Source organism: Diospyros lotus, chromosome 4 (assembly GCF_014633365.1).
Source record: "Diospyros lotus cultivar Yz01 chromosome 4, ASM1463336v1, whole genome shotgun sequence".
Lineage (NCBI taxonomy): Eukaryota > Viridiplantae > Streptophyta > Magnoliopsida > Ericales > Ebenaceae > Diospyros > Diospyros lotus.
This window is the reverse complement of record NC_068341.1, coordinates 32,316,207-32,330,310: the sequence shown is the minus strand read 5'-3', so window position 1 is coordinate 32,330,310 and position 14,104 is coordinate 32,316,207. Positions and strand designations below refer to the sequence as shown.

Genomic DNA, 14,104 nt, shown 5'->3' with positions numbered 1-14,104 from the left:
AACTAACATATATATATATATATATATATATTTGTATGTGAGTGTGTGTGGCCTTGTCTTGGCCATTACCTTTCTGTGGCTTAAAAGCCACTTGAGTTGGTATATATATAATGCAATCTTGGGTTGGAAGCCATTAAAGGCTTCAATTGAAGCATGCTGCAAAATAAGGAAGAGAAGAGAGAGCTCGGGCAGTGTGAGGAAATGGAGGAAAAAGGAAAAATTGAGGAAGAAATTCATGAATCTTGAGATTATTTCGCGATTAAATTAGTTAGGTAAGTGGGTAAAATTATCAGAAGTATTATACGTTTAAATCACGGATTTTATACGGTTAGATTTGATTAATATATACTATAAATTTATTATTTTATGTTAAATATTTTACTTCGCAGCGAGAGTATGAGAGAAACTAGGATCGACTATCTACAGGCAAGCTCCTAACCCTCTTCTCATGTTCTTATTTCTTGCGAGAGTCTTCATTATTTTTGATATTCTAAACCATCCCTCACCGTGACTCGGTTCCACGCTTTAATAATAATAATTCACGTGGTAACCACCCTATGACTTTTATTTAATTAATGGGTTTATTGTTAATGGATTGAGTTAAACAGTGATGTTGTAATACCCCATATCTGTGGGAGGTCACCGTGTAATTTAGATAAATTTAAAATATCGAAAAGTGGGTTTGATAGTAAAATAGATCACGGGATCGACCGAAGGGAGTGACTCGGACCCTAGATGATTAAGAAAAATGGTATAGTATCATCGAGTAAAATAAATTATGATTTTTGGTGATGAAAGAAATTGGATCAGGAATAGTTTTCAGTATAGTTGTTGACCGGGCTGAGAAAATCGAATCGACGTAAGAGACGTCCAAAACGTCAACAGAGCATGTCAATGACTAGTATTTTCTACATACAACAACCCTTAAGTGATTTTGGTTTGAATCGAGTGGATTTAGGGTCAGAACGATCAGTCGGGTCTAAGTGCAATTTTTTGAATTTGCCCGAGGGAGGTTAAAACGGTAATTTTTTGGAAGTTTCAAGGGAGAAATGAGAAGTACTAATCTTGAGGGTCTTAGTGATGTTGTTGGGAAGACCAAGGGCTTGAGGATAAGGGCCAAAATACAATTTTCAAAAATCAGCTCATGCATGGTCGATCTGGCCGCGAATTTGGCCGGAAAATCCAGAGATTTGGGCAGCAAATCTCGTCAGGGCATGGCCAAGGGTAGTCTAGGAGGCGTGTGGGAGAAGACATGGCCGAAAATTGGCCACGTGGGGGTCGATTTTGGCCTATAAATAGCAAAAGGTTTTGGCCGATTTTGAAGCATCAAATTACTCAATTTTGAGGGCGAATCGAGGGAAGCCAATAAAGGGCTTTTGATCCTTGAGGCAAGAGGAGAGTTTCTAGAGATTTTGGTGAGTTTTCGAGGTGATTTGAGGGCATTTCGAGGGTAGCCGGAAAAGGGAGGCGGTCCGCCTACCGCGACCTGCAACTCGACTTCCGATGGGCTTTCCGGTGGCCTTTCGACCTGAAACCGGTGGCATCGTGATCAATTCTTCGTGGGCTTCAAGAGGATACCACTTTTGTGGCCATCGGAGTAACCGCCGGCAGTCGGTTCAACGAAAAAGACGGTGGCGCGTGCAGCCACACGCCAGCTTTCACCCGCACCCACGCACTGAGCGCGTGAAGGAGCGTAGCAAGGGGCTTTTTGGTAATTTCGATTCCAGAATTTTTATTTAATTATTTGAGGATTTATTATGTAAAAATATTTGAGAAAATAGTTTTGTAGATAATTATTTTGTATTATTAGTGATAAAAAATAGGAGAAAAATAGGAAAATATGAGAAAATTAAGAAGAAAATTATATTTTGATAATTGATGGATAAATATGATAAATAGGGTGCCTTGCGGCTTAAGGTGAAGTGACTAGTGCGAAGTTCAAGGTGGGCACTCAAATCGAGGCATGTCACGCTTTTCGAGGAAATCGAGTAACGTCTAAAGGTGAGTGGTTTTACCAAAAAAAAAAAAAAACTTGTTTGTGGCATGTGAATGGTTTATTGTGATGGTTTGTCCAAATGATCATTTATACATGTATTAGATTTCGTACAGTAAATTGTATACATTGAAATGTTGATTTTATATGCATGTTATGATTTTCGGCATTGGTATGTTATGTGTTGTCCGTGTGGGATGTGGGTTGTTAACCTGTGATGTAACCCTGAGTGACAGCACTCGGGATGCGTACTAAGGATTAATGCTAGGTGACCCATTTGGGACGGGGCTGAGACGGACTTCACCCTACGGTACTTAAGTGGCGGGGATGAGAGTAGACACCACCTCGATTGTTGGCTCAAGTGGTGGGGCTGAGAGTGAACACCACCCCAGGTTCCTTTGAGCAATAGCATTAATACCGAGGTATCATTGATTCCGAGGATAGTGCTGATGTGATACTCTTGGGGCTAGGGTTGCATTAGGTTTTAGGAATGCTTTTGAGTAGGAGTGTAATGCCTAACAATGACAATGGGGTGATTCCCGGGTTCATATGCCAAGGTTGTCCCTCTTAAGCAGGATTGTGTTTACCAATGGGTCGATGTGGTCGTGTCGCCTTTAGAGAGATTGCATTTTCCCCGGTTAGGGCTAAATTTTGTGTGGGATTCTCTTAGGCTGGGGCATGTCATGATTTGTCGAATTTATATATGATTTTGCATATATTCATGAAAATGTTTTTGAACTCTCACTTAGATGATTCAACATCTAATTTGGACTATGTCCCTGGAATATTCAAACGTTCCAGGTGAAAGCAATGGCGCCAAGAGAAAGAATGTCATCGAAATGTAGCTGCTATGTTTAGTTATCGTAGCGATGTTCAGAGGTTATGTAATATTTTGATATTTTCATGTGAAACATCGATTTGGTTATTTAATTGTAAAAGGAATTTGTCGGTTATATATCATTGAGGTTTCGATCTTGCTTTCGCTGATGTGATTGATAATACCTATCTTAGTCTATTAATTTTTAAATTTTGATATGTTGAGAAGGTATAATTGGGATTGTCGGGAAATGATTATGATGAGGGTATGTATATCGAGAGACTTATGTTGTGTGTATGATGTTGAAAAAAAAAAAATATTCCCTAAATCTAAAGTTAACGCACGCTTGGGAAAAGTGGGGCGTTACAAATGTCATGGTGTCGTTCATTTCGACCATCACGGAGCCTCGTATCACTCCGCTTCCCTTGGGAATGATGCCGAACCCATTGGGGATAGGTTCTTAGAAGAGTTGATTATGGTTTAATGGGGTTATGTTAATAATTTGTTATGAATGTGGAGATGGTTTTTTGTGTATGAGAAGAGACGAGAACATGAATGACATAATGGTGTCTATGTTGTTATGGATAAAGTGAGCGAAATGATGAGTTTAAGTGACTAAGTTTAATGTTGTCTATGTGTGTTTTAATGGTATGGGGTACAAAGCCACTAATTTTCGATCGTTGGTCATGGCAGTGGATGGTTGGATGTATGGGCGCTAGTCATCGACTGTTACGATAAGCGCTAGACAGGCCAGAAGAGCTGGTATTACCAGATTCCAGCCTTGGCTTGTGCATATCATGATGTGTGTGCTGCATAGGGCTTGGGTTGCATTCACTTGGGGACATGCTTTGTGTGTGATGGGATGTGTGAGCATCTACATGACCCAGTTGGTCTAAGAGCTAACCTGGGTTCTCTAGGTGAGCCGGTGCATTTAGAGGTATTTCGCATGTGTGAATTCTTATGTATGGGCGTAGCATGGCCTGATACTTGGTTTATGGGGGCCTTGTCATCACGTTTATGCTACAAAAGTCGTTGCATTTTCTATTTGTTGCACTGCATGGTGAGAATGTGCGGTTTTAAGTGTTGAGTATGGGTGGTGGACGTGGCCACGGTAAGACCTTGGGGTGAGACCCACGGCGGCGTGGTCCACGGAAAGACCGGGGGTTAGAGTCCCACGGCAACAACAAGATCGGGGTTAAAGTCCCATGGCAACAATAAGACCGGGAGTTAGAGTCCCACGGCAACGGCAGGATAAGACGATAATAACAGGGAAATGGACGTGTAAGGGAAATGGAATGGTAACCAATGTGGGACTTGGGTGCCAATGTGTGTTTAATGTGTGTTTTATATGTTCATGGATTTGAAAATAAGGCAGGTATTGGACATGGCATGACATGATGTTGCATTGGCATGAATTGCATGGGGTGTTATGGGAAGAGTCTTGTTTGTACCCTTCAGCCTTTCTTTTATGAGCTTGCTGAGTCTTGTGACTCACGTTGCTTTCCATCATTCCAGGTAAGAATATCCTGAAATCGCAGGTGTGTACTGATAGCATGCATATTTATACCATATTTTGGCATTTCACCTCAGTCTATTAGGCCATTTGAAGTAATTTTTGCTGATATTTCATTGTTTCTATTTTATTATGCTTCAAATCATCCTTACACTATTTTCTATCTTACTTCTATGGATCCAGGCTTTAGGGAACATTGGATGGGCTAGAGAAGTGGCTCAACTAAAGGAGTTTGGGCTCAATCTTGGGCTGCTCAATTTTGCTGTTCTTGGGCTCACTTATTTTCTGTTGGGCTAGGCCCAACCCTAGCTCCCTAGCCTTTCCTTTCTTAGCCATGTATTTAAGGCCTCTTAGCATTAATTTCCAGATATGAGGAGATAGAGAGGGAGGAGAAAAAAAAGGGAAGATTCTGGCCGTTTGTGGTTGTTAGCATTTTTCTGTTTTCATCATCTTTTGTTCCATTTTGTTTTTCCTTGCTGTGATGATAGGCTAGAGCATTTGTAACCGGTTGTGTATCTTGAATCCATATGGAATCTGAGTCCCGGATGAGCTACAAAAGCATGGTTTGTTTGTTTTAATCTTTTTCATTTCCATTTGGTTTAGTTTGAGCAGATTTGTGAATGCATGGAGTTCATGGCAGGTTTGTGTGAATTTGCATGGTTTCATTTTCTGTTAAATGCTTAAGAGAACAGAATGTTATAGCCGGTTGGTATAACATCTCGGAAATGAACCTTAAGTGCTTGAACGGTTGTTCTTGCATAGGTCCGGATAGGTTGAATAGAGAGTGAATGGTTGCATTTTGTTTACAAGAGATTTCTGTATTCATTTTGTTGTTCCAATCATTCTAATCCTTGGACGGTTGTTGGGGATGCTTTGAGTTTGTTTTCCGGAGATCAAAACATCTAGCAAGCCAAGATATATAGGTTGGACGAGGAAGATTTCATATAGGGGACAAATACACAGCCGGTTGCATTCCTTTTATTGATTTTCATCCATCATTGTCTTTCTGTTTTGATAATTAGTTTTCTGTCAAACCCCCCCCCCCCCCCAAACAAACTATTGGTTATGTTGGTTCTTCTTGTTCGTAGAAGAAAGCGAGGCTCCTTGTGAGAGATGACCTAGGGTGCACTTTGCTGCAAACTAGAGAAGAGATGCAAAACATAGATCTCTAATTCTGGAGTGGTTCGACAGCCGGTCATGTACGCGCGGATTTGGGTCCAGATCGTCGAGTCAGAATAGTAAGTGCAGGGTTCTCCCGAGACTAGGTCCTAGGTGTCATTGTGCCTTTGTTAAGGTTAATGCTTACGTTTTTTAGATTGTCGTATGTTATGTAAGCCTAGGTGGGCCCAAGTGATGAATGGTTTTGTAAAGATGATTATGAGATGTTATAATAAAGAAAGATTATGATTTAGTAAGGGTTATGTGAGAGGTGTAGTTGTATTATTGTTCAATATCGTTTAGTAATGACCCTCTCACGGATCCTCTATGCTAGCGGGGGCTCCGGGAGGCGGGCCGTTACAGCTAGTGGCATTGAAATGGTTGCATCATGTACATGGTTTTGGACCACACCATCCCAAGTAAGGGAATGACTATGGCTTTATGATTACATGATGGCTAGCGGGGGTGATTGCAACGCCCTGACGTCACTACTATCAGGTTACTTCACGACATACTGCATAATGCATTTGCACGCACCACCAATACTGAGTTATCCACTTAGATATCACTATCTAATTTGGATGTTTCATACCCCTGGAACATTCCACGTTCTAAGTATGACAAGTGTTTCAAGTGCCCTAGAAGCAAGTAAAGGCAAAAGGAAGCAACTACTCAATATTATCCTCATTTTACCAATGTTTTAAAAATCGAACCGGAGGAATCGGTCAGTTGGTCCGACTAGTTAGACCAGAGTGGTCCGATCTGATGATGTCATATATATATTTTATAATTAAATAATATATATTAAATATATATTTTAATATATATTTGAAATACTAATATTCCATATATTATTATGAGAAATGTTATTAGTAACTAATATGCAACTAATATTTTATATATAATTGTTATATATATTATTAAAGAATTAATTAAGAATTAAAAATTTAAAAATAAGTGAGAGGATGAAAAAACTGGGGTCAACCCGATTCCCGGTTCACCGGTCCGACTGGATTTTAACTGGTTTTGGTCGAGTTGAAGGAGATTTAATTTTTTATGTCAAATCGAATTGGATAGGCCACCGGTTCCCGGTTAAACCGGTCCAACCGGCCCATCCGGTCTGATTTTTAAAACAATGCATTTTACTTACCTTGTGATAAGCCAAGTTGTTGTAATTATAATACTTAAGACAACTCTTACTTATTACTATTCACTATTTGGAATGTTTGGGAGTAAGGAAAAGATAAAGGGTTGGATATGGTAATTACCAAGTTATATTATCGATGTACTTTTATTTTCTATTCAAACCCCTAAAAAGAATACAATCGAAATCACCACCTATAAAAGATGCATGGTTCATAATGTTATACGTGGGACCCTTATACTCTAAACAACCAAATAAATAAACATGTGTTCTCAAAAAGTAAACCGCTTCTTCATGGTGTCATTCTAACTACCTGAATACGTAAAACATGGAATCACAAGAAAGACCAAGGCTCATACTGCAATATTTTCTTCTTGAAGGTTACAAGTTTATATCTCATATTTATCTAATATCTTCTTAACACGCTTCTCCAGACTAGAAATTTAAAAATATTTAAATACCATAAGGAAGTGGGAAAAACTTTAACGAGTTAATTAATGCCTAATATATTTAAATTTTAAAACTAATGCGTTAAAATCGATCCTGAAATTTATGGGGCATTACAATTACCATGTGCTATAATTCTTCTATCACCTAACATCCCAACTGAGCAAGAGCCATGGAGTGATAAACTCATAAAATCAGTAACTAACAATCTTCCATACCTAGGGAGTGTCTTGTCACACTTACAGTAAATCACATAGGATGTTCATGTTAGATTACGATGATTTGATCATACATAGTGGAATAAAATTGATTTTATAGTGTATCACGCTTTTCAAAAAATATGATTTACTAAATCAAATATTAGACAGAGGAATACATGTTGACAAAATCTGATTTCACCATTTGGTAACCCACCGTAAAATCCTCCAAATGTAGGATGTTGAGTTGGTCCATCCAAAGCCACTTTGATCCAAGAGTCTTGATAGAAGAACTAGAATTTTTCTGAAAATTTTTTGACTGAATCTCGATTCACTTACTTTTGATTCAAGATTTATGGTCCTATTTATATAGCACCATTGGAAACCAAGTGTCATTGGGCTGGGTTTAATATGCTAGCAAAAAGCTCGATCTAATTAACCTTTTGGCATGCCTCAATCTTAATTCTTTCTCAATTCTTGGTTTGGTTGTTCAGGTTTCACTATTATTGTTCATGATTCAAATTGTTGAAGTTGCTCAGATCCATATTCCCAAGTATTTCTACAATTATTTTCTAGCAAAGTGATGCTTCATTGATGCTTCTTTTAGTTGTATATATTTGGTTTTAACCAATGTATCTTTTGATCGCTAGCTTTATTTCCTCTAGTTGTCTCATGTTGCTTGCACCCTGGGCTCACTAGTCTTGGTAGGTTTCATACTTGCCTGCATGACCCTTTTCAAATCACTTTCCCATCCGTCATGAGGAGTCTTAAGCTAATTAAGTTAGCCCCTTGGCCATACATTAATGGTCATGTGCTCCTGCTTAATTATCAATTCCAGAGGCTCTCGGGTGTGTTACTTGCACCCTTCTGTGTTAGGCTTTTCCATAGTTGTTTGGAGGCCTTATAGTGTATTACCCTTTGGCGTTGTTGGTCTCCTAGCTTTTCTTGCCAGCCCTTTTGTTATTGTTCGCTCTTTGGTTGGCCTCGACCTTAGTGTTTGTCTTCTAGGAAGAGAAAGTCATATATAGTTGGACTAATTTATTGTATTCTTTCCATATGTAATATTCTTGATTCTGCTAGCCAAAAATATTATGTCACACATTGATATTTTCCTTTTCTTTTTGGTAAATCATATATTGATATTTTCAATGTCTGATGAATTGTATTATAGACTTGTTAATACTATAATTAATGGCGGCATTTTTACTTTGGATTGCTATCCCGCAGCGTTTCCCATATAACACCGAGGGATTTTCCATGAAAAGTCATTATATTCTTGTGTGCAGGTCCTTGATTCATATGATAAATTGTGTGTGAGTTCCTTAACATCTCATTTGATTAATTAATAAAGACATGCAAACGTATTTGAGATTTGGGAGGATAGACAAATCAGAGCATGGAAAATCAAAATATATATGTCACAGTTGATCACATTTTGTGGGCATGAATGATATGGTTTCCCTGGCAAGGTCATGAACCACCAACATGTTCTGCTGTTGAACATTGCCAAAGATGGACATCCCACTTGAACTTCCTATGGCCAAACACATTAACCCCACACTTGAATCTGCAATCATGTAGTTTTCCCCTGGCAACTCCAAATCCGCCCCTTCAAAATGGAACACCAACTTAGGCACCTCCACTTCCGTCGTCGCATCGTTAGATGACGGCAAGCTGAAACAAAGGTCTAGATCAGACGCCCTTGATCTGTGCACCGAGAGCTTTATTTGTGAAATGAACTCTTTCTTGACCATCTCAAAAGCCTTCTCTTCCAAGTATGAAATGGTGGTGCCCGAGTCAATGATCATGCCACCACTTCCATCTTCTTTAAGTGCAAAAGTGGATCTCTTGATGGGTAATAGGGTTTCACCAACTGTGATTCCCTCAAGAGACAGGTAATAGAAAGAGGGCTGTGATCGATTTTTAATTAAAGGGGTGGTTTTGATTGCAGGGTAACTTGTGGTGTTTACACTTGCTAGAGATCCCATCAAAAGAGTACTTACACTTGCTTTGGATTCATCACCAATGGAAGTTAGACAGTACGAGAACTTAGGCTCCCTGAGCTGCGAAACCAACGACAATGGCCCGCGCCCAAGTCCCACGAGGCCCGATCCTTGGCTGAACCCATCTCCCTCATTGTCTTCTCCACAACCAAACCCTATTTTGGGCACTGAAACCTTGTCGAATGTGAAGGTTTCGGAGACTAAAACGCCTTGAGTTGAGGAATAATCTCCATATGTGTAGAGATATTCACATCCATCACCACAGCTCGAATGTGGTAAAGCCTCACAAAGAGGGCTAGAGCATGAGAGCTTCGAGAAAGAAGAAGACTTCTTGGGATCAAAGATTGGCGAGGGCTGATCGAAGCACTGCTGGCAGGGCTTGCACTGAGTCCATATCAGATCGCTACCAGTGTCCATTATAGCGTAGAAGGGCTCTGGCGGAGTGCCTATTGATAGCTTCATTAGAAACTCTCCACTTCCAGGATGAACAGCCGACTTGACTTGTGAATCTGTGGCAGCCAATGCCATGGAATTGAGCTTCTGAAGCCTGTGCTTTCCACGCTTCATGGCCCGGCTTATACGTTCGAATTTGGTGAAATTTCCTCCTGAGTCAATGTGTTCAAGAGCGACTCTGAACCCGGTTGGCACATTCTGGCGAGCAAGAGCTCGTATTGAGATTGAAGATGATGGCGAAGCTAATTGGAGAATCACAGCTAGTGCTGCAAATAGCATTGGTAATGCCGAAGATGGCAAAGAAGCCATGGATGCACAGTAAGAAGGACACCTAAAATGGTCGATCATCTTTATATATATATGACTAGACTAGATGATTTATCGAGGCAGGCTTTATCAGTTGACGAGCATTTCAATTGGATAGGTTGGTGTACTAACTCTTCTGCTGATGATACAAGAAGATAGAATATGAATTGAGAAACCATAAGGGACTGTTCCAGTACTCAGATAGCTAGGGAGTTCCTCTCTGCAGATACATCTTTTTCTTCATTTAGGTGGCTCCCCAAATCCAAACCTTAACTGTTATATATAGACTGTTCGTGCATGCCTGGTTTTAATTGTTAGTTCGTCCAACTAACCTACATCGTGGAAACTTTCAAGGTGAAATGACCTTTTAAACAATCATAATCCAGAAGGGTATAGCACTGTAGTAATCTTACTCATTATTTTTTGTTTTTGTTTTTTATTTTTCTTCTTTCTTTTTTTTTTTTTTTTTTATCACGACAACACATAACCAAATATCTTATCGGGATAAAATAGATAAATTCATTGATTGCACATAGTATAAACAAACTAATGCATTAGGGCAAACCCACAAAATTTAAGCGTGGGTCGCCCCTAGATTCTACACACAAATTATGTACACTAAACAAATACATAAAAATTTAAACTATCTAATGACAAATCAATGAAGGCTATTTGGTTATTATTGCTTTGGTAAGGGTAATCTCTAGGGTTCTCGGGATTCGTTATCTGTATGTGAAGATTGTTCTTGAAATCACCGCGCGTGATGAACTTGAAAAAAAAAAAAAAAATCCCCGAAAATACCTTTATAGTGACATGCCTGGCGAGGCGAGGTGTTACATCTTGCGCCAGCTCGACCGACTTGGTGAGAATATGCACGCTATGCTCAAGATTTGCCAGTTTCGAAGAAAGAGATTCAAGACCTCGAAGCTTCTCGACTTCGGACTCCAGAGAAGCGATACGGGCGAGGAAGTTAGATTCTTGTTGGGAGACTGAATCTTGGAAGCCCTTAAGGTTTTGAGGAACAAAAGCAGAGTGAGGATCGAGGCCTATTGGCATAAAAAGAATTCAAAGTGAAAAGACAGTATGATCATACCCTTAGAATCTCGGCGTAGTACGTAGTTGGGCTTGCTCGCGGTTGGTGGAATGCTGGAAAGGGCCAAGGTCTTAGCAGGGACCTCAATTGCCTCGGGGGCCGGAGTTGCGGGGATCGTAAAGGCAAAAGGGGAAGCATCCACCCTTCGGCGCTTTGTCCGTCTTGCTAATATTTCCTTCGCAGACATTGCGGAAGCCTTCTCCAAAGAAGCCTCCCCAACCATTCCTGGACGCTTCTCTGGTGCCAGAGACGTTAATATCCGCTTAAAGACAGAAGGGATGGAAATACTGGGAGGCGTTATAATGGGCTCCGTACCTGCTAGAGGTAGGTCTCCCAGTGCCTCCATGCGAGCTACTTCAAGCGCTTGGGAGATGGTCTCCGTATCGCCTTCGGAGGGGTCTAGCGTAGGGGAAGAAACTTTTGTGGCCAGTGGTTGCGAAGAAAAGAGGTTCTTGCTCTTAGAGGTTTGGGATCCCGGGGAAGGGCCCTCCAAGCTCGCCTTAGCGCTGCTATTCGGAGCCTCTTGGAAGCTCTGGGGGTCTCCTTCTGCCGCTTTTCTTGATCGCAAAGAGGCTGAGGACTTTTTACCCTTAGTACCTTTCAGAGCCTACTCAGGTGGGGCGGAGAGCCCTTAGCCTGGAGAAGGTTTGGGAGCTTTCTCAGATGTTTTCTTACCTTCGGAGGGGCCGGAGGGACCCTTGCTCCCCGGGAAGTCTAAGACCATCCCCTTCGCGACAGGAGAATAAGTTATCTCCCAAAGATTTTCAACTGTGAGAGGGAGATGAAGGAAATTAAATATCAGATGAAAGGGAGAAAACGAGGAGAAGAGGGGGGTGGTTAATGCTTACAGGTTTCACCGTCTAGGCCCGCCTCGGTAAGGGTTGGGTTAGAAAGCCATCCCTCTTCCCAGTTCCGGCTGATCTTCATGAGCCGGCCGGCTGGTTCTTTAATGTCCTCAAGGTTCGAACGTTTATGCTTAGTGTCTAAGGTCCACCCATTGCACACGGACCAAATCTCTTGAGGGGAGCCGAACGATCTAGGACGGACGAAGACGAAGCGCTCTTTCAAGTCGTCTAAGTCTTTTGATCCTCTGGATTGCATGAGTTTCAAGGCTTTAATTTCAAGTTTCAAGTTGAAGGCGCTCTTTAGTGGTAATGAGACAACCCTCCTTTATAATTCTAGGTGAGATAGAGATCCAGCCCCCCGGGTCGCGGTTGGTAGTGAAAAAGTAGTCGAAAAGAACTCCTGAGGGCTCTATATTACCGAAATGGCAGATAATGATGAAGCCCATCAAATACCGCCATCCAAAGGGAGACAGCTGGGCTAGAACAATGGTAAGATGTTCGAGTAAGGACATCACCCTCCCTCAGGGAGGTAGGCGAAAGCCCCTATTGAAGGCGCACTTATAAATGCAGAGGCGATCGGTGACGGGGTGGCATGCTCGTAAATGGCTGTTGAACTCCACCTCCCATTCTATAGGGATGCTGTCTCTCTCCCGGAACTGTTGACACTCCGACTCGTTCATCCATTGGCAGGGAATGGAGGCGGACGAGTGGTTCTCCCACTTAGCAAGCTCCACCCCGGTTGAGTTAAGTTTCCCCAACCCGGTAATCACCATCACAAAAGGATGGGAGAGGAAAAATGAAGAAGATACGAAGAGAAAGGGAATGCTCGATAGTGCAACAATAGACTAAAGCTGAGGGGAGTCAGAAGAAGGAACGAACGGAAAAGTAAGAAATCCCTATTTAAACCATAGAGGTAGAAAGCCAAAGGGCAAGTAATGATGAGCATTAACTACCCAAATTTGGTGTGACTCGAAAGACGAAAAGGTTTGGACAACGCCTTGGGAAGGGGTATTGATATCAGAGCAAATCGATACCTGTGCCCTCCAGGCACGCGCGAGAGAAAAAGGCACCTCAGCTCTTCGAGCCCTGTAGACATCGACCCTCGGGAGGAAGATGAGCTGAGCTTTGGAGATTTCAGCACTCATAGAGCCATTCGAACCAAAGCGCTCAAGGAGTGAGGGGGAAAATGATGAGAGGAATACCCTCGGGTCCATAATTACTCCAATGCCCCGGGCATGCAACCATTGACGGTAGTGCCACGTGTCCGCTAAAGAGGTACTTCACCAACATTATTTTGCTTGGGTCTAGGGGGGACACGTGGCAGATATGTATCACCATGCCAGTTGGCCTGTTGCTTGGCAAGGATTCTCCAAGTTCTTCAAGATCAACCATCCCACCGAGGATCATGGAGACAAGAGCAATCCCGAACTCTTCGGGGGCGGTTACAATTGTGGAATCCTTATCAAGAAGATTTCGAGAAGAGCGAGATAGAAATCCCAAGGATCTCTCCAGAATCTTTATCTCAGCACAAGGATAAAAGAAAAGGAGCGAAAGGAGGTAAGGGGATCAGACTTTTTGATTCTGAAGCATCGAGAATAATTTTGAAATTTTTGATCTAGTAATCTGAGTTGATCGTCGAAGGTGAACCAGGGGAACGAGTCCCCACCTCCATTGCAGGTGTTCTAGTAGGGGGGAAGAGGGTGATCGACCACCGCATTATCAAATGATAAGTTAATGTAGTAAACTTATGAAACTCAAAAAAAAAAAAAAAAGAAGATAAATTAGTATTCATCTTTGTTTTAACACACTACAAGAGTTTCAACTTTTCTCGGTGGTGAAAAAATCGCCAGTAAAAGTTTTACCGGCGGTAATTTTAACCGTCGGAAATACCTCCGTCGGGGAAGTTTTCGGCGGTTGAAAACCGCCGGTAAAAGTAATTATTCCCGGCGATTTCCAAAAACTGCCGGTAAAATTCTTCCTTTGCCGGCAGTTTTAAAATTGCGCGGAAAATAATGTATTTTACCGGCGGTTTGAAAATCGCTGGCAAAATTCTTCCTTTGCCGGCAGTTTTGAAACCGTCGGGAAAATAATGTATTTTGCCGGTGGTTTCAAAATCGTCGGCGAAATTCTTCCTT

General features: G+C 41.4%; 1 protein-coding gene across 1 annotated transcript; it reads right to left on the bottom strand.

Annotated features, from left to right (window-relative positions):
- Positions 1–8,546: 8,546 nt before the first annotated feature.
- Positions 8,547–10,262, bottom strand: LOC127800077 (aspartic proteinase nepenthesin-1-like). The gene has a single exon (XM_052334493.1). It carries the CDS (start codon positions 10,071–10,073, stop codon positions 8,688–8,690), a length of 1,386 nt encoding a protein of 461 aa, XP_052190453.1. The 5' UTR covers positions 10,074–10,262; the 3' UTR covers positions 8,547–8,687.
- Positions 10,263–14,104: the final 3,842 nt, after the last annotated feature.

Coding starts and splice junctions, on each gene's coding strand:
- LOC127800077 (XM_052334493.1), bottom strand. CDS start 10,073: ATGATCGACCATTTTAGGTGTCCTTCTTACTGTGCATCCATGGCTTCT.